The sequence below is a fragment of the Pristiophorus japonicus genome, chromosome 6 (genome assembly GCF_044704955.1).
Source record: "Pristiophorus japonicus isolate sPriJap1 chromosome 6, sPriJap1.hap1, whole genome shotgun sequence".
Classification (NCBI taxonomy): Eukaryota; Metazoa; Chordata; class Chondrichthyes; family Pristiophoridae; genus Pristiophorus; species Pristiophorus japonicus.
Genome location: NC_091982.1, coordinates 13,425,511 through 13,452,868, shown reverse-complemented (window position 1 = coordinate 13,452,868; position 27,358 = coordinate 13,425,511). Strand labels below are relative to the sequence as shown.

At 44.4% G+C, this 27,358-nt stretch overlaps 1 protein-coding gene across 1 annotated transcript in view; it reads right to left on the bottom strand.

The window, feature by feature from the left end:
- Positions 1–27,358, bottom strand: part of gdpd2 (glycerophosphodiester phosphodiesterase domain containing 2) — a 186,576-nt gene continuing 159,218 nt past the window's right edge. Inside the window, exons 15-18 of the mRNA XM_070881987.1 lie at positions 25,569–25,651; positions 18,694–18,719; positions 7,775–7,816; positions 1–407 (exon numbers count right to left, since the gene is read on the bottom strand). Of these exons, the coding sequence (XP_070738088.1) occupies positions 400–407; positions 7,775–7,816; positions 18,694–18,719; positions 25,569–25,651 (159 nt within the window). The 3' untranslated portion in view covers positions 1–399. The remainder of the gene's footprint in view (positions 408–7,774; positions 7,817–18,693; positions 18,720–25,568; positions 25,652–27,358) is intronic.

Sequence of the window (27,358 nt, the reverse complement as noted above, 5' to 3'; positions counted from 1 at the left end):
TATGGAAAAATGTTTAATAACAATAGAATTGCACAGTAAACATTGCAAGCAAAATACATACAAAGTCTGTTGCACTTTAAGAGCTCATTCGCACATGGAGCTTCGCTTGCTCCCGTTCCAAATGGGTACGCAGGGAAAAAAAACAGTGTCAAGATGAATCCCACAGAATTATGAAGGGTGTTATTTGCATCAAATCTAGGGCTTTGGGTGTCCTCATCATCACAGGCGGTCCCTCGAACGAGGAGGACTTGCTTCCACATGAGCTCACAGATGTTTCAGTGAAGGACCCGATGTTCCAGTCCTGAATTCCAATTGAGGGGGTGGAAGATGCCAGTGCGTGGATTTTTATGTGGTGACCGTTGCACATCAGCCACCACATGGGCTTGACAGAGCTATGTCCTACATTACTATGAATCACACGAAAATCCATGGGAATCCAGTGGAGAGTGTGGGATTGAATTAAAAAAAATAGGAAACAAGAGTACTTGTGAGAAGGGGATTAGATACAACAACAACAACTTGTATTTATATAGCGCCTTTAACGTGTTCAAATGTCCCAATGCGTTTCACAGGAGTATTATGCGATAAATAGTTCTGAGTGGAATACTACAGAGATCAATGTTTTGACACTATATTAATGACCTAGATGTAGAAATAAATTATTTACAGATACTGTTAAATTAGGGTTTGTCAAAGTGATAGGCTGAGTGAGTTGAAATATTAGAGGGACGAGCTTGAAGGGCTAGATGACCTTTTCTTGTCTTTGACTTTTTTATGCTCTTACCGCAACTTGGGATTTTCTGGCCTGTAGCCTTCTGAACATTACACGTTGCACTAAATAGGGAGTGCAGTAGGGCTGGAGGTTGCAGTTAATATTCTGTAGCAGAATTTAGATTTACTATGCAACTGAGTAGATAAATTGCAAAATAAATTTAATACTGTATGCAAAATTAAATGCAAAATATTGCTTGTGGGAAGACATAATGAGCAACATAAGTATACAATAAAAGGAATACAATTATCAGAGAGATTTTGAAAGGAACCTCAGAGTGACCGACTTGTTATTTTCAATGCCAAGACAATGTGGAGAAGCAATTAGGAAAACAAAAGTGTGTTGGAATACATAGTCAGAATAGTGCAATTTAGCCTAATTATATGAAGCTCTGTCAGTGCACACACCCAGTAGAGGTCAGAAAATCAGGTTCCTGACCAAGTTGCAGGGCATGTGATTTTCCGAGGGAAGATTTGAATGTTAAAAATGAAGCCATGCTACTACAGCACAAGCCTCACTCATAAAAACTGGGTCTAATAGGGCTGAAGATGGTCTGCTTAGTTGCTTTTTTTTTGTTACATTTTCAGCTGCACTGGGCTCCATGCTTTTGTTCTTTTTTCTGGGTAGGCATTCATGTTTAGCTATTTCCTCCACCAATACTTTATTATTCTTGGTTTCTGTTGGCTTTGCTGTTATACCTCACACAGAGGTTACGTGAAGCTGGGTATTCCTTAGGGGTTCCAAAGATGCTTCATAATTAAAATTAGGAAATTCACTTCATAACCAATTAATTATTTTTTTTAGCACACGTAGACCCCAAAAGTAATGGGGAGGCGAGAAGGGAGGGCGGCATGGGGACATTGACTGGCCGGGAAACCCGTATTTCCGTATAACCTATATTAAAATATAAGGATGGACCCACCTCCGGAGAGCAGGTTAGTATCCCGTTTCCTTTAAAACTGAAAGTGGAGGCTGGTTGGGGGTTGGTTTTGCCATTGAAAAAATTTTGAATCCCTCCTCGCCTGTGGGGTTAAATAGCTATTGTTTTGTAGCCAAACAAGGCAGCCAAAATGTGCACACCATGCACTCACAAACAGCAATAAGAATGGCCAGTTAATCTGTTTCTACTGTGTTGGTTGAAAGATAAATGTTACCTGGTACACTAAGAGAACTCCCTGGTCTATTTTGATAAAGTACCATGGGATCTTTTACTGTGTAGGCAGAAGGGGCCTCAGCTTCATGTCTTATCAGTTGGACTTGGAGTACACTGTCAAGCAGGAAGATACCGCTGAGTTAGGGACACACTGTCAAGCAGGAAACCAGACTTTAAAAAAAATTCATTCTTGGGATGTAGGCATCACTGCAAGGCCGGAATTTATTGCTCACCCCTAGTTGCCCTAAGAAGGTGGTGGTGGGCCTTCTTGAACTGCTGCAATCCGTGTGGTTCTGGTTCTTTTTAGCAGTTTGATACAGCTGAGGGGGTTGCCACTTCAGAGGGCAGTTAAGAGACAACCATGAGGATTCAACCACTGGCCAGGTTAGAGAATGCTGCCGGGGGGTGGGGAGGTTGCGTGGTGGAGGAAGGTGGGGCGGCTATATTATGGATACACGTCATGCAGGAAGGTGGAAAGATAGTGCTATCAGGAAAGGAGATGGCTCAAGCTGCATTGGGGTATGCTATCAGAGAGGGAAGTGGATCCTACTTGGTTGGGGTGAACTTGTATGAGGGAGTCAGGACTAAATAGCTTAGGGATTTGCTATCAGGGAAGGAAGTAAGACCCTGATTTTAGGATTAATACATATTTTATTTTATAAACCACACATGTATGCTCATATGTTTGTAGAGCTGTTGAGCGCCTCACAACTTGAGCCGCTTCCGGGAAATCCCTTCCGTGTCTTTCAGTTCTCCGCGGAGGGGACTCCTGTACAGGCTACTCTTGCACACCCTCCATTTTGCCATCCTCGTCTGCCATCCAGACACACCATGGCATACCATCTTGCTGTCCGCAGGAGGCGTGGGTCCCCAATGGAGGGCTCTCTATGCAGGAGTCCTCCCCTTATCTATTGGGACTTGGCCTGGAGGGTCCCGTACAATAAGATTTTTAAGTTGGTTCACGGACTCCCAGGTTGCCTGCATTTTCTGCAGTTTGGAGTAGTCCGTGTTCCATGTGTATGTAGGGTGTGAGAGGTTGTAGCCTCTCTTTTACTATTTGAAGGGGCTGCTCCTCGATTTCTGGCTGCACTTCAGTCCCATGCTCCTGATCTTTGGGCATCTGGTGCGGAGGGGAGTGGGCAGGTTAGATTGTCTCCTCGTGGGACTACTACTGGGCCTGGCCAAAGTGGCCATTAACAGGTCCAGGCTGCCGGTGGTCTAGGGTGTCATTCAGCCCGACTGCCTGCCTCTCTTCCACGGCTATGTTTGCGCCAGGTTGTCCCTGGAGATGGAGCATGAGTTGTCTACCGGTACACTCGTGGACTTCCGTGACAAGTGGGCACCGGAAGGACTGGAATGCATCATTAAAGCAGAATTTTAATTTGATTTGTTAAGGTTCCCTTAACGTATATTTGTTAATTTGCGGCTTCTAGTGCCCTTACCAAAGGGGACATTTGCCTTAAAGTTATAATTTAAAAGAGTTATAGAGCTGTCGAGTTGGGAATGGCTTAGCCAGTCACATGATGTTCACAAGACTCAATAAAACACTAGCCAGTTGGGTTCGGAGGATCCACGATGAGGCAGGTGATTGGAATCCTGGTGGATGAACAGCTAATGTGTAGCGTGATTGTTAAACCTTTTGCTACTAAACCAACTAGTTCTTAATAGCAATGTGTTGCTATGAAAGAACCCATGAAGCAAATATATTACAGTATTCACCTGCTAAATGCAAGCATGAACTGCAGACTGACCAATGTTACTGATGTCTCCTGTAACAGACTGGAAGGAACAGCAGGCAAAGAAGTTCAGGGATGCAGTTAACTTGACTGTAACATGCAATGCAGTGCTAGTTGTGGCAGTTGGTTGTAGGTGATGTTGCAGGAAGTGACACAACTCTACTACAGTCTCCCTAGAGAAGCAAAGCCTCCTTGTGCACTGCTCCTCAGAGAACTGCAAGTATATTGTCCTGGGCTTATAAACTCTGTTGGGAGGGTAAGGATTCCTGCGCGCATCATTTCATCTATTTGTTCCATCTGCAGCTTTCTTTGTTCCTTCCTCCTGCTGCTGCTGCTCTTTTTGCCAGAGTGGGATTGCCAGAAGGGTCCCATGAAGAAAAAGGTGCATTGCTAGAAAGCCTCAGAATGTTTTCCAGCAACTAAAATCGCTTTGAAATCATCCAAGTAGCAAAATCACTATTTAATACGAGCAAAATGTCTCCCCAAATTTCTAGTATTTTACCTATGAGCAGCTGAGGATCAATAGAAACATAGAAAATAGGTGCAGGAGTAGGCCATTCGGCCCTTCGAGCCTGCTCTACCATTCAATAAGATCATGGCTGATCATTCACCTCAGTATCTCTTTCCTGCTTTCTCTCCATACCCCTTGATCCCTTTAGCCGTAAAGGCCATTTCTAACTCCTTCTTGAATATATCCAATGAACTGGTATCAACAGCTCTCTGCGGTAGGGAATTCCACAGGTTAACAACTCTCTGAGTGAAGAAGTTTCTCCTCATCTCAGTCCTAAATGGCTTGCCCCTTATCCTTAGACTATGTCCCTTGGTTCTGGACTTCCCCAACATCGGGAACATTCTTCCTGCATCTAACCTGTCCAGTCCCATCAGAATGTTATATGTTTCTATGAGATCCCCTCTCATCCTTCTAAACTCCAGTGAATACAGGCCCAGTCGATCCAGTCTCTCCTCATTTGTCAGTCCTGCCATCCCGGGAATCAGTCTGGTGAACCTTCGCTGCACTCCCTCAATAGCAAGAATATCCTTCCTCAGATTAGGAGACCAAAACTGAACACAATATTCCAGGTGAGGCCTCACCAAGGCCCTGTACAACTGCAATAAGACCTCACTGCTCCTATACTCAAATTCCCTAGCTATGAAGGCCAACATACCATTTGCCTTCTTCACCGCCTGCTGTACCTGCATGCCAACTTTCAATGACTGCTGTACCATGACACCTAGGTCTCGTTGCACCTCCCCTTTTCCTAATCTGCCACCATTCAGATAATATTCTGCCTTCGTGTTTTTGCCCCCAAAGTGGATAACCTCACATTTATCCACATTATATTGCATCTGTCACGTGTTTGCCCACTCACCTAACCTGTCCAAGTCACCCTGCAGCCTTTTAGCATCCTCCTCACAGCTTACACCGCCACCCAGCTTAGTGTCATCTGCAAACTTGGAGATATTACACTCAATTCCCTCATCCAAATCATTAATGTAAATTGTAAATAGCTGGGGTCCCAGCACTGAGCCCTGCGGCACCCCACTAGTCACTGCCTGCCATTCTGAAAAGGACCCGTTTATCTCGACTCTCTGCTTCCTGTCTGCCAACCAATTCTCCATCCACGTCAGTAATTACCCCCAATATCATGTGCTTTAATTTTTCACACCAATCTCTTGTGTGGGACCTTGTCAAAAGCCTTTTGAAAGTCCAAATACACCACATCCACTGGTTCTCCCTTGTCCACTCTACTAGTTACATCCTCAAAAAATTCTAGCAGATTTTCAAGCATGATTTCCCTTTCATAAATCCATGCTGACTTGGACCGATCCCATCACTGCTTTCCAAATGTGCTGCTATTTCATTCTTAATAATTGATTCCAACATTTTCCCCACTACTCATGTCAGGCTAACTGGTCTATAATTACCAATTTTATCTCTCCCTCCTTAAAAAGTGGTGTTAAATTAGCTACCCTCCAGTCTATAGGAACCGATCCAGAGTCAATAGACTGTTGGAAAATGATCACCACTGCATCATTATTTCTAGGGCTACTTCCTTAAGTACTCTGGGATGCAGACTATCAGGCCTCGGGGATTTATCGGCCTTCAATCCCATCAATTTCTTTAACACAATTTTCCGCCTAATAAGGATTTCCTTCAGTTCCTCCTTCTCACTAGACCCTCGGTTCCCTAGTATTTCCGGAAGATTATTTGTGTCTTCCTTTGTGAAGACAGAACCAAAGTATTTGTTTAACTGGTCCGCCGTTTCCTTGTTCCCCTGAATCCACCTGAATTCACCTGAATCTGACTGCAAGGGACCTACGTTTCTTTTCACTAACCTTTTTCTCTTCATATATCTATAGAAGCTTTTGCAGTCAGTTTTTGCGTTCCCAGCAAGCTTCCTCTCATACTCTATTTTCCCCCTCCTAATTAAACCCTTTGTCCTCCTCTGCTGTATTACAAAATTCTCCCAGTCCTCAGGTTTGCTGCTTTTTCTGGCCAATTTATATGCCTCTTCCTTGGATTTAACACCATCCTTAATTTCCCTTGTTAGCCACGGTTGAGCCACCTTCCCTGTTTTTTTTTACTCCAGACAGGGATGTACAATTCTTGAAGTTCATCCATGTGATCTTTAAATGTTTGCCATTGCCTTTCCACCGTCAACCCTTTAAGTATCACTTGCCAGTCTTCTAGCCATTTCATGTCTCATACCATCGAAGTTACCTTTCCTTAAGTTCAGGAATTAATCTCTGAATTAACTGTGTCACTCTCCATCTTAATAAAGAATTCTACTATATTATGGTCACTCTTCCCCAAGGGGCCTCGCACAACAAGATTGTTAATTAGTCCTTTCTCATTACACATCACCCAGTCTAGGATGGCCAGCCCTCTAGTTGGTTCCTCGACATATTGGTCGAGAAAACCATCCCTAATACACTCCAGGAAATCTTCCTCCACCGCATTGCTACCAGTTTGGTTAGCCCAATCAATATGTAGATTAAAGTCGCCCATGATAACTGCTGTATCTTTATTGTACGCATCCCTAATTTCTTGTTTGATGCTGTCCCCAACCTCACTACTACTGTCTGGTGGTCTCTACACAACTCCCACTAGCGTTTTCTACCCTTTGGTATTCCGTAGCTCCACCCATACAGATTCCACATCATCCAAGCTAATGTCCTTCCTTACTATTGCATTAATTTCCTCTTTAACCAGCAACGCCACTCCACCTCCTTTTCCTTTCTGTCTATCCTTCCCAAATGTTGAATACCCCTGGATGTTGAGTTCCCAGCCTTGGTCACCCTGGAGCCATGTCTCGGTGATGCCAATTACATCATATCCATTAACTGTTAACTGCATAGTTAATTCATCCACCTTATTCCGAATACTCCTTGCATTGAGGCACAGAGCCTTCAGGCTTGTCTTTTTAACACCCTTCGCTCCTTTAGAATTTTGCTGTAATGAGGCCCTTTTTGCCAACGGTTTCTCTGCCCCTACTTTTACTTTTCATCTTTCCATCTTTTGCTTCTGCTCCCAATTCCACTTCCCTCTGTCTCCCTGCATAGGTTCCCATCCCCCTGCCACATTAGTTTAACCCTTCCCCAACAGCACTAGAAAACATTCCCTCTAGGACATTGGTTCCCCTGCCCAGGTGCAGACCGTCCGGTTTGTACTGGTCCCACCTCCCCCAGAACCAGTTCCAATGTCCCAGGAATTTGAATCCCTCCCTTCTGCACCACTCCTCAAGCTATGTATTCATCTGAGCTATCCTGCAATTCCTACTCTGACTAGCACGTGGCACTGGTAGCAATGCTGAGATTACTACCTTTGAGGTCCTACTTTTTAATTTAACTCCTAGCTCCCTAAATTCAGCTTGTAGGACCTCATTCCGTTTTTTTACCTATATCGTTGATACCTATATGCACCATGACAACTGGCTGTTCACTCTCCCTTTAAATATTGCTCAAAATGGCCACCTCTCAACTTGTACCAACACGGTTTGTAGGTAGGATCAGGAACTGGTGGTAGCAGTGCATTCAGAGATAAAACTTGCCTTACGGAGATCATAATGACATCATCTGACACTGACTTAAATTTACTAATGAGGCCCTCACCTGTTTCCGACAGAAACTCTTGCTGTCCAAATTGAGGTATACCTGAAAATCAGAATGAGTGGACAACAAGTGATAAGTAAAAGCTTCAATTCTCCTTGTAATTTTGATCCAGCTACTGTCCCTATTTTTAGGTGAAATAGGGTTGCTCCCCCATCTCTGATTGCCATAGCTCTGTGGCTTTGCTAGCTCCACTTCGCAGCTGGGAAGTGTGCTGGTCACTCTTTAAAGTGCTCACCATGCTCATAATTTATCTATCGAGTAAAAATTACTCAGCAGATTTATTATTAACACACTCAGCATTTTGAAAAATGAACAACAACCTTCCCAACTTCAAAGAATAGTCAGCCAGCATGGATGGGGGTACTGTTGCAAAAAGCCAGAAGGGAGTAGATTGAGGGGAAGAAAGGCAGGCTGATTGAAAGGTGCAAGTAATCGGGAAAGGGTGAAGGCAGCAGGTTAAGGGTGATGGTGATGGAGGGAGAAAGGGAAAGGAAGAGGAACACATTGAGGGTAACAAGTGAGGGAAGAGGGGAAAAGGAGAGAGGAACATGGATAAGGTGAGGGATCCAAGGAGGGGAGATTGAAATGGAGGTCAAGGACAACAATGATGGGATGGAAGGAAGATGGAAATGGTGAAGGAGGAGAGGGCAACAAGAAGGGAAGAGGAAGGTGGAAATGGTGAAGGGACAGGAAGAGGGGTTATGGTGAGTGTGGCGAGAGGCAAGAGTAAGGGTAGGGGATGAGAGGAAAAGGGTTAATGGAAAAAGGGTAAAGGGGCAAAGAAGGGTGAGGGAAGAGAGGAAGAAAGGAAAAAGAACAGGAGAGCAAGAAGTGAAAGGGTGAAGAACAAGGAGTGGAAGGGTGAAAATAATACAAGAGGTGGAAGGCATGGGGAGCGCCAATGGGTAGACACTTATCAGTAAATGAACAGTAATAGAGCCAGCAGAGAGAATTATATAGAATTTACAGCACAGAAACAGGCCATTCGGTCCAAATGGTCTGTTCTGGTTTTTATTTTCCACACTACTACCTCTCTTCATCTAATCTATCAGCATATCCTTCTATTCCATTCTCCCTCATGCTTATCTAGCTTCCCCTTAAATGAATGGAACAGAGTGAATGGTGAGAGGGTAATATGTGACAACAATGAAGCACTGCAAACAGTGGAGACAAAAACAAATGCAGCAAGGAAATAAAAATGAGGAGAGACATACACAAACTGGAACTCAGTTTAAATTCAGTTAATAAAAAAGCTAGTGTCAGTAATGGTGATCATGAAACTACCGGATTGTCTTAAAACCTATCTGGTTCACTAATGCCCTTTTGGGAAGGAAATCTGCCGTCCTTACCTGGTCTGGTCTATATGTGACTCCAACAATGTGGGTGACTCTTAACCACCCTCTGAAATGGCCCAGCAAGCCACTCAGTTGTAACAAACTGCTACAAGAAACAATAATAAGAATAAAACCGGACGGACCACCTGGCATAGACCTTGGCACCAGCTTCAGACACGACAATGGCACACACATCCCAGCTGACCCTGAAAGGTCCTCCTCACTAATATCTGGGGACTTGTGCCAAAATTGTTAGAGCTGTCCCACAGACTAGTCAAGCAACAGCCTGATATAGTCATACTCACAGAATCATACCTTTCTGCCAATGTCCCAGATTCCTCCATCACCATCCCTCGGTATGTCCTGTCCCACTGGCAGGACAGACCCACCTGAGATGGCGGCACAGTGGTATACAGTCAGGAGGAAGTGGCCCTGGGAGTCCTCAACATTGACTCCGGACCCCATGAAGTCTCATGGCTGCAGGTCAAGCATGGGCAAGGAAACCTGCTGATTATCACCTACTGCCCTCCCTCAGCTGATGAATCAGTACTCCTCCATGTTGAACACCACTTGGAAGAGATACTGAGGGTAGCAAGGGCACAGAATGTACTCTGGGTGGGGGACTTCAATGTCCATCACCAAGAGTGGCTCGCGAGCAGCACTACTGACCAAGCTGGCCGAAGGACAGAGCTGCCAGACTAGGCCTTCAGTAGGTGGTGAAAGAACCAGCACGAGGGAAAAACCTACTTGACCTCGTTCTCATCAATCTGTCCATGACAGCATTGGTAGCAGTGATCACCGCACAGTCATTGTGGAGATGAAGTCCTGTCTTCACACTGAAGACACCCTCCATTGTGTTATGTGGCACTACTACCGTGTTGAATAGGAGAGATTCTGAACAGATCTAACAGCTCAAAACTGGGCATTCATGAGACACTGGATCATCAGCAGCAGCAGAATTGCATTCCACCACAATCTATAACCTCATGGCCCGGCATATCCTTCACTTTACCATTACCATCAAGCCAGGAGACCAACCCTGGTTCAATGAGGAGTGCAGAAGAGCATGCCAGGAGAGCATCAGACAGACCTAAAAATGAGTACCAACCTGAGGAAGCTGCAACACAGGACTACATGCATGCTAAGCAGCTGAAGCAGCATGCTATAAACAGCTAAGTGATCCCACAATCAACGGATCAGATCAAAGCTCTGCAGTCCTGCCACATCCAGTTGTGAATGATGGTGGACAATTAAACAACTAACAGGAGGAGGAGGCTCCATGATTTATCCTCATCCCCAATGATGGCGAAGCCCAGCACATGAATGCAAAAGACAAGGCTGAAATGTGTGCAATCATCTTCAGCCAGAATGGATGATCCATATCGGCCTCCTCCTGAAATCCCCACCATCACAGAAGCCAGCCTTCAGTCAATTCGATTCACTCCAAGTGATATCTGTAAGCGGCTGAGCGCACTGGATAGAGCAAAAGTTATGGATCCCGACAACATTCCAGTTGTCGCGCTGAAGATTTGTGCACCAAAATTAGCTGTGTCTCTAGCCAAGCTGTTATAGTACAGCTACAACACTGGCATCTACCCGACAATGTGGAAAACTGCCCAGGTATGTCTGTCTACAAAAAGCAGGACAAATCCAATCTGTCCAATTACCGCCCCGTCAATCTACTCTCAATCATCAGCAAAGTGATGGAAGGTGTCATTGAACATACATAAAAAATAGGAGCAGGAGTAGGCCATTTGGCCCCTCGAGCCTGTTCCACCATTCAATAAGATCATGGCTGATCTGATATTGGCCTCAACTCCACTTCTCCGCTCGCTCCCCATACACCTTCACTCTCTTATCATTCAAAAATCTGTCTATCTCCACCTTAAATATATTCAATGACCCAGCCTCCACAGCTCTCTGGAGTAGAGAATTCTAAAGGTTCACACCCTTCTAAGAGAAGGAATTCCTCCTCATTTTAAATGGGTGATCCCTTCTGAAACTATGCCCCTAGTTCTAAATTTCCCCACGAGGGGAAATATCCGCTCTGCATCTCCCCTGTCAAGCCCCCTCAGAATCTTATACGCTTCAATAAGATCACCTCTCATTCTTCTAAACGCCAATGAGTATAGGCCCAACTTGCTCAACTTTTCTTCATATGACAACCCTTCATCTCAGGAATCAACCTGGTGAACCTTCTCTGAATTGCCTTCAATGCAAGTATATCCCTCCTTAAATAAGGAGACCTCAACTGTACGCAGTACTCCAGGTGTGGTCTCACCAATACCCTGTACAGTTGTAGCAGGACTTCCCTACTTTTATACTCCATCCCCCTTGCAATAATGGCCAACATTCCATTTGCCTTCCAAATTACTTGCTGTACCTGCATACTTTTTGTATTTCATGCACAAGGACACTCAGATCCCTATGTACTGCATTATTTTGTAATCTTTCCACATTTAAATAATAATTGATTTTTTATTTTTCCTACCAAAGTGGATAACCTCACATTTTCCCACATTATACTCCATCTGCCAAATTTTTGCCCACTCAGTTAGCCTATCTATATCCCTTTGCAGATTCTTTGCATCCTAACAACTTGCTTTCCCACTTATCTGTGTATCATCAGAAAATTTGGCTACATTACACTCGGTGCCTTCATCCAAGTCATTAATATAGATTGTAAATAGTTGAGGCCCCAGCACTGATCCCTGTGGCACCCCACTAGTTAGTTTGCCAACCTGAAAATGACCCATTTATCCCAACTCTCTGTTTTCTGTTAGTTAGTTAATCCTCTATCCATGCTAATATATTACCCCCCAACCCCGTGAATTCATACCTTGTGCAGTAACCTTTTGTGTGGCACCTTATCGAATGCCTTCTGGAAATCCAAATACACGATATCTACTGGTTCCCCTTTATCCACCCTGCTCGTTACATCCTCAAATTTGTCAAACATGATTTCCCTTTCATAAAACCTTGCTGACTCTGCTTGACTGCATTATGATTTTCTAAACGTCCTGCTACTACTTCCTTAATAATGGACTCCAGCATTTTCCCAATAACAGATGTTAGGCTAACTGGTCTATAGTTTCCTGCTTTCTGCCTCCTTTCTTAAATAGGGATGTTACATTTGTGGTTTTCCAATCAAGGGAATTTTGGTAGATTACAACCAATGCATTCACTATCTCTCCAGCCACTTTTAAGACCCTGGGATGCAGGCTATCAGGTCCAGGAGACCTGTCCACCTTTAGTCCTATTAGTTTGCCTAGTTCTTTTTCTCTAGTGATAGTGATTGTTTTAAGTCCTCCCCCCGCAATAACCCCTTGATTATCAATTATTGGGATGCTTTTAGTATCTTCTACCGTGAAGGCTGATACAAACTATTTGTTCAAAGTTTCCGCCATTCCCTGTTTCCCATTATTAATTCCCCAGTCTCATCCGCTAAGGGAACAACATTTACTTTAGCTACTCGCCTCCTTTTTATATACCTGTAGAAACTCTTACTATCTGTTTTTATATTTCTTGCTGGTTTACTCTCGGGGGGGGCGGTAAGCTCAATTTATCTCGCGGGGTCCCGCCTTCCTAGTTGACAATGCTATCAAACTGATAGAAGGTGTCATTGACAGTGCTATCAGGTGTCATTGACAGTGCTGCTCACTGATGCTCAGTTTGGGTTCTGCCAGGATCACTCGGCTCCAGACCTCATTATAGCCTTGGTCCAAACATTGCTTAGTGTTTGGTTTAAGGCATTGGTTATTTATTGGCCAATGGGAGAACTTCATTTAGAGTCTGGGCTGAACTCATTGAATGGCAGTGCAGGCTCGAAGGGCCGAATGGCCTACTACTGCACCTATTTTCTATGTTTCTATTACAGGTGTGACGTCCAAAATCCGGAAACCTCGGGACCGAGGCTGTTCCGGGTTCCGGGTATTTCTGGATTTCGGAATGTCTTTGCCTGGGCCGCGGTAGGTAGGGGAGGGGGGGGATGGATGGGGGTGTTGGGCGGATGAGGGGAAGGGAGGGGGGGCGTCAGGCGGGCCGAAGTAAGGGGGAGTCAGGCGGGCCGAGGCTGGGGCGAGTAGGTCGGGCCGATGCCAGAGTGACGTAGGTCGGGCTGATGCTGGAGCGATGTCAGTCGGGCCGAGGCCGGGGCGAGGTTGGGTGGCTGAGGTGGGGGAGTTCAGATTTCGGAAAATTTTCCGGTTTCCGGACGACCCCGCCACTGATTGGCCCGGTGTCCGCATTCTGGAACATTCTGAATTCCGGAACTTTGCATTTCGGACGCTAACCTGTATAACTGTTGGAATATTGGGTAGAGCTGCAGACAAGCTCATGTACCAGTGGATATGCATTGTAAGGAGCTCTTTTTATGTCATACCTGAGGCTATTGGGTTTCAGTTTTCACATGAAAACAAGCTGAATTTCAAAATGTGATCTCAAAACACTTATAAATATCCTGAAATCTAATGTAACAAAAATGAATTTAGCTTATTCACTCGTCTTGATGTAGTGGTCTTGCACATTGGTCTTTCTTTTTTCAGGGCTATTTTTCAGCTGTACATTGCTTTTTGAAGCTATTTTGTCAGCTTTTCTGAGTTTTATAGGTTGGTACGCAGAAGGGTAATTGTTACGGATGCTGAGATAGCCCTACCTCTACAGTGAACTCTTGCTCCCCTGTCAATGGAATCCCCTACCACGATAGCTCTTCCATTCTTTTTCCTCCACCCCCTGTGCAGCTGAGCCACCCATGGTGCCGTGGACTTGGCTCTGGCTGCACTCCCCAGAGCCACCATCGCCCTCACTGGTACTCAGAACAGATTGCCGGTTGGAGAGCGAGATGGGCTCAGGGAACTCCTGCACTACCTGCCTAGTCCTCCTCTTCTGTCCAGGGGTCACCCAAACCCTATCTGCCTACACACTCTTAAGCTGTGGGGTGACAACCTTTAGAAACGTGCTATCCACATAACTCTCAGTCTCGCGGATGCACCGCAGTGACCCCAGCCGCTGCTCAAGCTCCAAAACACGGAGCTCGAGTTGGTGCAGCTGGAGACACCTCCTGCTCACGTGTTCGTCCCGGCTGCACAAAGCATCCAGGGGAATTAGTAATGGGGAACATGGAAATGGCAGAAACTCTGAACAAATATTTTGTATCAGTCTTTACGGTAGAGGACACTAACAATATCCCAACAGTGGATAGTCAAGGGGCTATAGGGGGGGAGGAACTTAACACAATCACAATCACTAAGGAGGTGGTACTCAGTAAGATAATGGGACTAAAGGCAGATAAATCCCCTGGACCTGATGGCTTGCATCCTAGGGTCTTAAGAGAAGTAGCGGCAGGAATTGTGGATGCATTGGTTGTAATTTACCAAAATTCCCTGGATTCTGGGGAGGACCCAGCAGATTGGAAAACTGCATATGTAACACCCCTATTTAAAAAAGGAGGCAGACAAAAAGCAGGAAACTATAGACTAGTTAGCCTAACATCTGTGGTTGGGAAAATGTTGGAGTCCATTATTAAAGAAGCAGTAGCAGGACATTTGGAAAAGCAAAATTCGGTCAGGCAGAGTCAGCATGGATTTATGAAGGGGAAGTCATGTTTGACAAATTTGCTGGAATTCTTTGAGGATGTAACGAATATGGTGGATAAAGGGGAACCAGTGGATGTGGTGTATTTGGACTTCCAGAAGGCATTTGACAAGGTGCCACATAAAAGGTTACTGCACAAGATAAAGGTTCACGGGGTTGGGGGTAATATATTAGCATGGATAGAGGATTGGCTAACTAACAGAAAACAGAGAGTCGGGATAAATAGTTCATTCTCTGGTTGACAATCAGTAACTAGTGGGGTGCCACAGGGATCAGTGCTGGGACCCCAACTATTTACAATCTATATTAACGGCTTTGGAGGCTGTTCAGAGAAGGTTCACTAGGTTGATTCCGGGGATGAGGGGGTTGACTTATGAGGAAAGGTTGAGTAGGTTGGGCCTCTACTCATTGGAATTCAGAAGAATGAGAGGTGATCTTATCGAAACATATAAGATTATGAGGGGCTTGACAAGGTGGATGCAGAGAGGATGTTTCCACTGATGGGGGAGACTAGAACTAGAGGGTATGATCTTAGAATACTGGGCCGCCCATTTAAAACTAAGTAGAAATTTCTTCTCTGTGGAATTCACTGCCTCAGAGAGCTGTTGAAGCTGGGACATTGAATAAATTTAAGACAGAAATAGACAGTTTCTTAAATGATAAGGAGATAAGGGGTTATGGGGAGTGGGCAGGGAAGTGGAGCTGAGTCCATGATCAGATCAGCCATGATCTTATTGAATGGCGGAGCAGGCTCGAAGGACCGTATGGCCTTCTCCTGCTCCTATTTCTTGTGTTCTTATGTTCCAAAATAAAACTCACGGCTATGTGGACTATGAAGAGAACAGGGAAATACAGTAACAGAGAGACAGAGAAAGTCAAAAATAAGAGAAAGACTGGGGAAGGAATAAGAAAGAAGAGAGAAGAATATATTAATGCCAATGCCATACATGAAGCCCTTATGATGGGAAGAGTTTACTGCTTTTAACCTTTTGCTGACATGAGACGATGCATCAGGTATATATCTAATAGCTTGTGACTAAAAATCTTACACCTAGGATTTACTCAATGTTGACAGTCCTGTAAACCAAAATATGTGTATCACAATGAGAAATGTATTATTTTATGAAATGTGAACAAGGTTCATTGCCATACCATTCACAAAGCTTGCATATTGGAATCTAATCAAAGTGTTTGGGTAGTTTATTTGATGAATAACAGATACCAGGGAGTGATGTACAGACTGGAATCTAATCAAGAGGTTTGGTTGGATTTTATATTGAATAACAGATACACAGGAGTGAGCTATAGGATGGAATATAATCGAGTGGTACAAAGTTTATAAATGGAGTATTGAATATCAGAGAGTGCTTTTGAGGCTGAAATCTAACGAAGGATTTAGATAAGGATAGATTCCATGATGCTGAATTCCCAATGGGGAAGCTATGCTTAAAAAGAACATAATTAAAGATTACAACTTTCTGTCCTCTGCTACCTGTGAGCTTGGATCCCTGGTGGAAGAGTATGAATGCAGAATTAACCCTATAGATTGATGGATGCTTGAGCTTGAGCTACTGGCTGAAATCTAATCATGGGGTTCTGATAGTTTATATATATATATATACATTATATATATATATATTTACATTATATAGAAACATAGAACATAGAAACATAGAAAATAGGTGCAGGAGTAGGCCATTCAGCCCTTCTAGCCTGCACCGCCATTCAATGAGTTCATGGCTGAACATGCAACTTCAGTACCCCCTTCCTGCTTTCTCGCCATAACCCTTGATCCCGCTAGTAGTAAGGACTTCATCGAACTCCCTTTTGAATATATTTAGTGAATTGGCCTCAACTACTTTCTGTGGTAGAGAATTCCACAGGTTCACCACTCTCTGGGTGAAGAAGTTTCTCCTCATCTCGGTCCTAAATGGCTTACCCCTTATCCTTAGACTGTGACCCCTGGTTCTGGACTTCCCCAACATTGGGAACATTCTTCCTGCATCTAACCTGTCTAAACCCATCAGAATTTTAAACGTTTCTATGAGGTCCCCACTCATTCTTCTGAACTCCAGTGAATACAAGCCCAGTTGATCCAGTCTTTCTTGATAGGTCAGTCCCACCATCCCGTGAATCAGTCTGGTGAATCTTCGCTGCACTCCCTCAATAGCAAGAATGTCCTTCCTCAAGTTAGGAGACCAAAACTGTACACAATACTCCAGGTGTGGCCTCACCAAGGACCTGTACAACTGTAGCAACACCTCCCTGCCCCTGTACTCAAATCCCCTCGCTATGAAGGCCAACATGCCATTTGCTTTCTTAACCGCCTGCTGTACCTGCATGCCAACCTTCAATGACTGATGTACCATGACACCCAGGTCTCGTTGCACCTCCCCTTTTCCTAATCTGTCACCATTCAGATAATAGTCTGGCTCTCTGTTTTTACCACCAAAGTGGATAACCTCACATTTATCCACATTATACTTCATCTGCCATGCATTTTCCCACTCACCTAACCTATCCAAGTCACTCTGCAGCCTCATAGCATCCTCCTCGCAGCTCACACTGCCACCCAACTTAGTGTCATCCGCAAATTTGGAGATACTACATTTAATCCCCTCGTCTAAATCATTAATGTACAATGTAAACTGCTGGGGCCCCAGCACAGAACCTTGTGGTACCCCACTAGTCACTGCCTGCCATTCTGAAAAGTACCCATTTACTCCTACTCTTTGCTTCCTGTCTGACAACCAGTTCTCAATCCACATCAGCACACTACCCCCAATCCCATGTGCTTTAACTTTGCACATTAATCTCTTGTGTGGGACCTTGTCGAAACCCTTCTGAAAGTCCAAATATACCACATCAACTGGTTCTCCCTTGTCCACTTTACTGGAAACATCCTCAAAAAATTCCAGAAGGTTTGTCAAGCATGATTTCCCTTTCACAAATCCATGCTGACTTGGATCTATCATGTCACCATTTTCCAAATGCACTGCTATGACATCCTTAATAATTGATTCCATCATTTTACCCACTACTGAGGTCAGGCTGACCGGTCTATAATTCCCTGTTTTCTCTCTCCCTCCTTTTTTAAAAAGTGGGATTACATTGGCTACCCTCCACTCGATAGGAACTGATCCAGAGTCAATGGAATGTTGGAAAATGACTGTCAATGCATCCACTATTTCCAAGGCCATCTCCTTAAGTACTCTGGGATGCAGTCCATCAGGCCCTGGGGATTTATCGGCCTTCAATCCCATCAATTTCCCCAACACAATTTCCCGACTAATAAAGATTTCCCTCAGTTCCTCCTCCTTACTAGACCCTCTGACCCCTTTTATATCCGGAAGGTTGTTGGTGTCCTCCTTAGTGAATACCGAACCAAAGTACTTGTTCAATTGGTCTGCCATTTCTTTGTTCCCCGTTATGACTTCCCCTGATTCTGACTGCAGGGGACCTACGTTTGTCTTTACTAACCTTTTTCTCTTTACATATCTATTGAAACTTTTGCAATCCGCCTTAATGTTCCCTGCAAGCTTCTTCTCGTACTCTATTTTCCCTGCCCTAATCAAACCCTTTGTCCTCCTCTGCTGAGTTCTAAATTTCTCCCAGTCCCCGGGTTCGCTGCTATTTCTGGCCAGTTTGTATGCCACTTCCTTGGCTTTAATACTATCCCTGATTTCCCTTGATAGCCACGGTTGAGCCACCTTCCCTTTTTTATTTTTACGCCAGACAGGAATGTACAATTGTTGTAGTTCATCCATGCGGTCTCTAAATGTCTGCCATTGCCCATCCACAGTCAACCCCTTAAGTATCATTCGCCAATCTATATGTATATATGGAATAATGAATGCCCAAGAGTAACAAAGTGGACTCTAACTGAGGAGCTTTTAGTTTGGGAAATAATAGGCATGAACAGTGCCAGCAGTATCACTCTGCATCATAGCCTACTGGCATAATGTACCACCCCACCATAAAAGATTATTGTACCTCCTTGTATCTTTCTGTGTCTTGACCTGTGATAAAAGAAACAAATGTTAATCCTTCAGCACTTAAACAATATCTATAGGGAAATAAACCATGCAAGCCTTGAACAAGGACTGGTCTCATGAATACATCCTCCCCTCCTGATGTTACTCATTTTGAGTTTCAATAGTTTTCTCCATAGATCATTGTGCAAATGCACCATACAAACCAGAACGGTCCAGGATATGTACTGACTAAGCCAATTTCAACTGGACCTGTGGTAGGGATGCTGGAGGTGACTCAGCACCCATGGCTTCAGAAAAGCAAAATTAGCCTTGTTTCCCACTTTAGTTCACTATACAGTGATTACTGCTGGGAAGTGGATGTTTAATGAGGACCAAATTGGGTTTGGCTAAGATGCACAATATGCTGGTATAGCCTGCCAAGTGCTAATACTCATTAGCTGTAATGGAGAGGCGAGGGTGGGGGTGGTGGAGGAGGGGGCTACGGCAATTTCTTTGATGTTTTGGATCCATCACTGTAAACAAGATATAGTGGGGTCTCACAGTGGCACTGTGAATTAGAAAACCAAGACATGGTGCTGTGGCGTGTACGAAGCCCATGTTCTTGCACTCCACTTACCTCCAATATCAAGGTGTAAGGATGCATTGGGATTCTGCAGTATCCTTGCTGAGCAGGGTGGAGAAATTAAACATATGGGCCTTGAATCTCCATGGGGGTTTCGGAACGCCTGCCATAACTTCTGCGGCAGAGTCGGGAGCAGCGTGAGTCCGTTGGAGAGGCCTATAAAAGGTCAGGATGTGCGTCGCTGAGTCAGGAGCAGCTTGAGTCCATTGGAGAGGCATATAAAAGGCCGCGAGGTCGGGAGGTGCGTCGCTGAGTCGGGAGCAGCGTGAGTCTGTTGGAGAGGCCTATAAAAGGTCAGGAGGTGCGTCGCTGAGTCAGGAGCAGTGTGATACCGTTGGAGAGGCCTATAAAAGGCCGCGAGGTCGGGAGGTGCGTCGCTGAGTCAGGAGCAGCGCGAGTCCGGGGTCGGCGAGAGGCCCAGCTTGTGCAGCTACAGGGAGAAGGCAAAAAAGAAGTAGAAAGAAACAGAAAGGTGACGTCACAGCCAAGGGGGTAAGTGATTGGCTGGTGGTTGGTGAGTAGTTTTTCATTTTTCTCTAACAGTGAGTAAACTTTAGCATTGTTGTTGCCAATTTAAATGTATCTAAGGGTTAAGTCATGGCAGGAGAGTTCGGTCACGTGATGTGCTCCTCCTGTACCATGTGGGAACTCAGGGACACATCCGGTGTCCCTGACGACTACGTGTGCGGGAAGTGTATCCGCCTCCAGCTCCTGACGGACCGCGTTGCGGAATTGGAGCTGAGGGTGGATTTACTCTGGAGCATCCACGATGCTGAGAATGACGTAGGTAGCATGTGTAGCGAGTTGGTCTTACCGCAGGAGAAGGATCCAAGGCCAGATAGGGAATGGAAGACCAGCAGGAAGAGCAGTGCAAGGAAGGTAGTGCAGGGGTCCCCTGCGGTCATCCCCCTGCAAAACACATACACTGCTTTGAGTACTGTTGAGGGGGATGACTCAACAGGGAAGAGCAGCAGCAGCCAAGTTCATGGCACCGTGGCTGGCTCTGCTGCACATGAGGGCAGAAAAAAGAGTGGAAGAGCTATAGTGATAGGGGATTCAATGGTAAGTGGAATAGATAGGCGTTTCTGCGGCCGCAACCGAGACTCCAGGATGGTATGTTGCCTCCCTGGTGCAAGGGCCAAGGATGTCTCGGAGCGGGTGCAGAACATTCTGAAAAGGGAGGGTGAACAGCCAGTTGTCGTGGTGCACATTGGTACCAATGATATAGGTAAAAAAAGGGATGAGGTCCTACGAGACGAATTTAAGCAGCTAGGAGCTAAATTAAAACATCGGACCTCAAAAGTAGTAATCTCGGGATTGCTACCAGTGCCACGAGCTAGTCAGAGTAGGAATCGCAGGATAGCTCAGATGAATACATGGCTTGAGCAGTGGTGCAGCAGGGAGGGATTCAAATTCCTGGGGCACTGGAACCGGTTCTGGGGGAGGTGGGACCAGTACAAACCGGACGGTCTGCACCTGGGCAGGACTGGAACCAATGTCCGAGGGGGTGTGTTTGCTAGTGCTGTTGGGGGGGAGTTAAACTAATATGGCAGGGAAATGGGAACCAATGCAGGGAGACAGAGGGAAACAAAATGGAGACAAAAGCAAAAGACAGAAAGGAGATGAGTAAAAGTGGAGGGCAGAGAAACCCAAGGCAAAAAACAAAAAGGGCCACTGTACAGCAAAATTCTAAAGGGTCAAAGTGTAATAAAAAGGCAAGCATGAAAGCTCAGTGCCTCAATGCAAGGAATATTCGGAACCCAGGAGAGGGCTCTGAGCTAGTGAGAGTGGATGAGAGCTCAGATGAACAGGACCCCAAGAAAGTACGCAAAAGGCAGGAGGCAACAGAGCAGAGTAGCATTGGGGTAAGTGTAAACCACAAGGTGATAGGAAGGGACAATATGTATGAATATAAAAGGGCTGCAGGAGGGGTCAAAACTAAAAATCATGGTTTAAAAACTAGTATTAAAACACTCTACCTAAACGCACGCAGCATTCGAAATAAAGTAAATGAGTTGACGGCACAAATCATTACAAATGGGTATGATTTGGTGGCCCTTACAGAAACGTGGTTGCAGGGGGGCCAAGACTGGGAATTAAATATACAGGGGTATCTGACGATTCGGAAAAATAGACAAGAAGGGAAAGGAGGTGGGGTAGCTCTGTTAATAAAGGATGATATCAGGGCAGTTGTGAAAGACGATATTGGCTCTAATGAACAAAAGTTGAATCTTTGTGGGTGGAGATTAGGGATAGTAAGGGGAAAAAGTCACTGGTGGGCGTAGTTTATAGGCCCCCAAATAATAACTTCATGGTGGGGCGGGCAATAATCAAGGGAATAATGGAGGCATGTGAAAAAGGAACAGCAGTAATCATGGAGGATTTTAACCTACATATCGATTGGTCAAATCAAATCGCACGGGGTAGCCTTGAGGAGGAATTCATAGAATGCATATGGGATTGTTTCTTAGAACAGTATGTTACAGAACCTACAAGGGAGCAAGCTATCTTAGATCTGGTCCTGTGTAATGAGACAGGAATAATAAACAATCTCCTAGTAAAAGATCCTCTCGGAATGAGTGATCACAGTATGGTTGAATTTGTAATACAGATTGAGGGTGAGGAAGTAGTGCCTCAAACGAGCGTACTATGCTTAAACAAAGGGGACTACAGTGGGATGAAGGCAGAGTTGGCTAATGTAGACTGGAAACACAGACTAAACGGTGGCACAATTGAGGAACAGTGGAGGACTTTTAAGGAGCTCTTCCATAGTGCTCAACAAAAATATATTCCAGTGAAAAAGAAGGGCGGTAAGAGAAGGGATAACCAGCCGTGGATAACCAAGGAAATAAAGGAGAGTATCAAATTAAAAACCAATGCGTATAAGGTGGCCAAGGTTAGTGGGAAACTAGAAGATTGGGAAAATTTTAAACGACAGCAAAGAATGACTAAGAAAGCAATAAAGAAAGGAAAGATAGATTACGAAAGTAAACTTGCGCAAAACACAAAAACAGATAGTAAAAGCTTTTACCGATATATAAAATGGAAAAGAGTGACTAAAGTAAATGTTGGTCCCTTAGAAGATGAGAAGGGGGATTTAATAATAGGAAATGTGGAAATGGCTGAGACCGTAAACAATTATTTTGCTTCAGTATTCATTGTGAAAGACACAAAACCCATGCCAGAAATTGCTGGTCATGGGAATGTGGGAAGGGAGGACCTTGAGACAATCACTATCACTAGGGGGGTAGTGCTGGACAGGCTAATGGGACTCAAGGTAGACAAGTCCCCTGGTCCGGATGAAATGCATCCCAGGGTATTAAAAGAGATGGCGGAAGTTATAGCAGATGCATTCGTTATAATCTACCAAAACTCTCTGGACTCTGGGGAGGTACCAGCAGACAAAAGGCAGGTAACTATAGGCCGGTTAGTTTAACATCTGTAGTGGGGAAAATGCTTGAAGCTATCATTAAGGAAGAAATAGCGGGACATCTAGATAGGAATGCAGATGCAACATGGATTCATGAAGGGGAAATCATGTTGAACTAATTTACTAGAATTCTTTGAGGATATAACGAGCATGGTGAATAGAGGTGTACCGATGGATGTGGTGTATTTAGAGTTCCAAAAGGCATTCGATAAGATGCCACACAAAAGGTTATTGCAGAAGATAAAGGTACGCGGAGTCAGAGGAAATGTATTAGCATGGATAGAGAATTGGCTGGCTAACAGAAAGCAGAGAGTCGGAATAAATGGGTCCTTTTCGGGTTGGAAATCGGTGGTTAGTGGTGTGCCACAGGGATCGGTGCTGGGACCACAACTGTTTACAATATACATAGATGACCTGGAAGAGGGGACAGAGTGTAGTGTAACAAAATTTGCAGATGACACAAAGATTAGTGGGAAAGCGGGTTGTGTAGAGGACACAGAGAGGCTGCAAAGAGATTTAGATAGGTTAAGCGAATGGACTAAGGTTTGGCAGATGGAATACAATGTCGGAAAAAGTGAGGTCATCCACCTTGGGAAAAAAAACAGTAAAAGGGAATATTATTTGAATGGGGAGAAATTACAACATGCTGCGGTGCAGAGGGACCTGGGGGTCCTTGTGCATGAATCCCAAAAAGTTAGTTTGCAGGTGCAGCAGGTAATCAAGAAGGCGAATGGAATGTTGGCCTTCATTGTAAGAGGGATGGAGTACAAAAGCAGGGAGGTCCTGCTGCAACTGTATAGGGTATTGGTGAGGCCGCACCTGGAGTACTGCGTGCAGTTTTGGTCACCTTACTTAAGGAAGGATATACTGGCTTTGGAGGGGGTACAGAGACGATTCACTAGGCTGATTCCGGAGATGAGTGGGTTACCTTATGATGATAGATTGAGTAGACTGATAGATTTTTAATCAATAATGTAATTAAGGGTTACAGGGAGCGGGCGGGTAAGTGGAGCTGAGTCCACGGCCAGATCAGCCATGATCTTGATGAATGGCGGATCAGGCTCGAGGGGCTAGATGGCCTACTCCTGTTCCTAATTCTTATGTTCTTATGTTCTTATTATTGCAACCCCCAGACAAATGGTATGAACAGCCATTTTTAGCTCTTTCTCTGGGAGTTCTGCTGAATTCCCATAGACATTCCAGATGATAAAATCCAATTGTTTACAACTTTTGTCAAATGGCAATGAGAACAGTGGCACTTTTGGGGGTTGAGGATCATTTTCCTAATTCACCCTCCTAGAGGAAATGTAGTTCAAGGATAGGAGCAGAAAAATAAGGGAACAATAGGTTGATGTATCCATCAAAGATAACAAAACTCAAAATAAAAAACTACAGGTTAGCAGAGGGCATTTATATAGGAATATATAGGACTGGGAGATAATTGCCAGTCGCAGTGTCTAGGAAATATAATCTATGATATTCTCCGTACTCCTATCAATTTTTTCTCCAGGTACTTATCCAGGTTTCTCTTGAATTTGCTGATATGATCAGCCTACTTTTCCTCCCTCAGCAGCCCATTCCTTCCATTTACCACCCTCTGTGCATAGTAGTTCAATCAATTTGTGCAGCAAGGAATACTCCATGCTTATTGTCTGCATGTGCAATGAACTTTATCACTCTCAGGATAACCAGATGTCACCTGTCAGGGGCCATAGTAGCTGTAATGCTTTCTGTCCCGAGGATTAATATTCCAATGTCTTTTCTTATAAATATTTGTTTTTTGTGACGGATACAAACAATGATCAGGGATCAAACCTTACTGCACCGGAATACAGAGAGATAGCATGGTGGATGGAGATTCCCACCTGCAATTGCTCACACCAGTTCTCCCGCTGGCCTAATGCATAAATGTGCAGCCCAGTTTAGAACTTGTACAGACCAGAAAATTCCAGGTTTGATTTGTGGTATGTGTTGAGTTTGCTGAATTCAGCGAAAGGAGCAAATATGAATCTAAATTGGCCTTAATATCCCTATATTAAAGAAGGGGGAAAATATCCAGGTTTCCTGTTCCTGATTGCTATTCAGTGACCCCTGCTGAGAAGTACGTATGTACCTGGATGTTGGGTGCCCCATAACTGAATAACTTGTCACGATTCACATGAAGAATGGCTACTTTGGTGAGGTACTAGAGGGTGGCTGGTGCCCATGGAATGGTACCTCAGCAAAGAGTCAGCACCTGCTGGAGATGAGAAGAGAATTTGGGACAGCCATTCCCCACATACTGAGTTCACAATCTTCTCAGTGCCACTAGGGAAGGGACAAGTGTAGATAACGTGATGCTACACAGGAAGAGAAAGGAAAAGCAGATAGAGAGTCATTTCTCCCTGTAGTTAACCCCATGTGCCTCTCAACAGACAACCAAAGAGCAGCATTAGTGGAGGCTGTGGAGCAAGATACTTGCCCACTTCTCACTGATAACTATTTACTATTGGAGGTGGCACTGTGGAACAGGTAGGAAATATTAGGAGCGGTAGAAGGGACAAGAGGGAAACATTGGAAGGCTGAAGGCACAAAAGTAGATGTTGAAGCTATAGTTTGCAGTGAAAAAAAAAAACAAATTTGAAAAACAGGACTTTCAAAATCCTGTAATGTTGGGATTTAAACTTGGGATTTGAATTTCAGAATCTTGAATGGCTTAGTTTCGATACACACATGAAATCATTCTTACAGAGACCTCTGGGAGCATTCACTGTTCCTGTTTACTGCTTCAAGGTTAACATTTCTAGTGTGACTGCAGGCTGAAGTAAATAGTATTCCTTACCTTTGTATAAAATATATTAGCAGAATCAGCAGGAAAGATACAAGATCAGTGATTATCCATATTGCTAAATAGCTGCCAGGGGCCTGAAAACAAAATGTGACAAATGTGATAAATAGAAATGAATGACATTTGATTACAATTGCTATAACTGAGATCCTAGGAGAGAGCAGGAGCCTGTACCAGTCACAGTGGGACTGTAGCAGTTGGTAATTATCAGTGCCAATACTGAACAGCAAAGCAAAGCTTCAGAAAGTCTGGTTCCCATTTCTCCAGAATTAACAGGAGGAATTAGATGGACACTTGGTAAACACTATAACAGCAGGTAAATACTGGACACTGCAGAATAGATTTTCAGCACATCTTCCAGGTGTGAACATTGGACAGTTGTATAATGGGCAACTGATCACAAGGCCGGTTTTACGCTCGGGTGGCAAGTTAAAAATCTACCCGTCCATTTAAATATTAAACACATCAGCTCTAATTTTGCGAGGTCTTGTGTTGCTTGTAGCTGGCATGCATTGTAAACTCATGCATCCAATTTGCTGAGACTTCTTTAATTAAGGTTATAAATCATTCATGCATTCCAAGCACGATGGTTCTAAGCACTGCTGCAATGTGGAGCTAAACGGCTAAACGAAAGGTCATCAACCTGAAACCTTAATCTTATCTCTGCAGATGCTGCCTGACATGCTGAGTACTTTCAACATTTTCTGTTTTTATTTCATTCTACACCACCTCCACTTTGCTATCCATCAAAAAGGATCTCAGAGTGTTGTGCACTCCATCACTTGGTCAAACTTTTATTTTGCCGCCTATACATTAACAGTACCAACACTGGGTTTTGCCAGGTACTTTTGCTACCCTAACAACACTGTTAATACATTCAAATGATATGAATAGCTTTTGAAATTGTTATCAACAGCCTTAAGAGTTATGTACATGTCCCACTCCCTCTGATGAACTGTCAATGCTGGATCCAATATGGGCCAGGAGTTCACCCAAACTATATAAATGAAGCTAACTCTGCAAAATTAAGTGGGATCAGCACACTAATGGCTGGGCAGTAACATACCATTTGACTAACAGTGGAATGAAAATCTACCCCAATGTTTGCTTGCTACTCTCATACAAACATGGTGACCTCGAAATATGTGGGGTCCTGCTTTGGCAATGCATGCGTGATGCCAGAAGCCATTCTAAATTGTGGGGACAGGCTCATTTCACATGTTGGAGGGTGCATCACACCCAACTGCTTTGATAGGGCACCCTAGGGTCAAAAAAAACTTCTGGTAATTTTATTTCTTTGTCCATACTGAAGCAATTTGCAGCCATTTTACAAGTAATTGATCTCTGGGATAGATGATTTTTTTTCTTGGTAGCTTCCCCAGAGCATTTCCTGAGCCCCCAGCAACTCGCTCATCACCTCTCACTGATGCCCTTTGGAGAATAGAACTAGCGGAACTTACCAGGGAAGCCTTGGAACTCCCTCAGACATGGGCTCTTTATGTCGGGGTGCGGGGGTGGGGTGGGCGAGGGATAGGCCACCCATCACTGAAATTTAAAAAGCAAATGTATAGGGGCTAGAATCCCAACATAACTGGGTTCCACCCCAAATTCCTGTACCTCCCCAGACAGAAATCTTGCTTTCTGCCATAGGCGCCCCTAAGAATTTCAGGGCATCTAATCAATTATCAGATGAAACAATCCGTCTGCTCCATCACAGACAGCAGGCCCCGAGGTCCCGCCCCCAACACAGAATTGGGCCGAGTGCCCCTGAAAGAAAGCGGAGT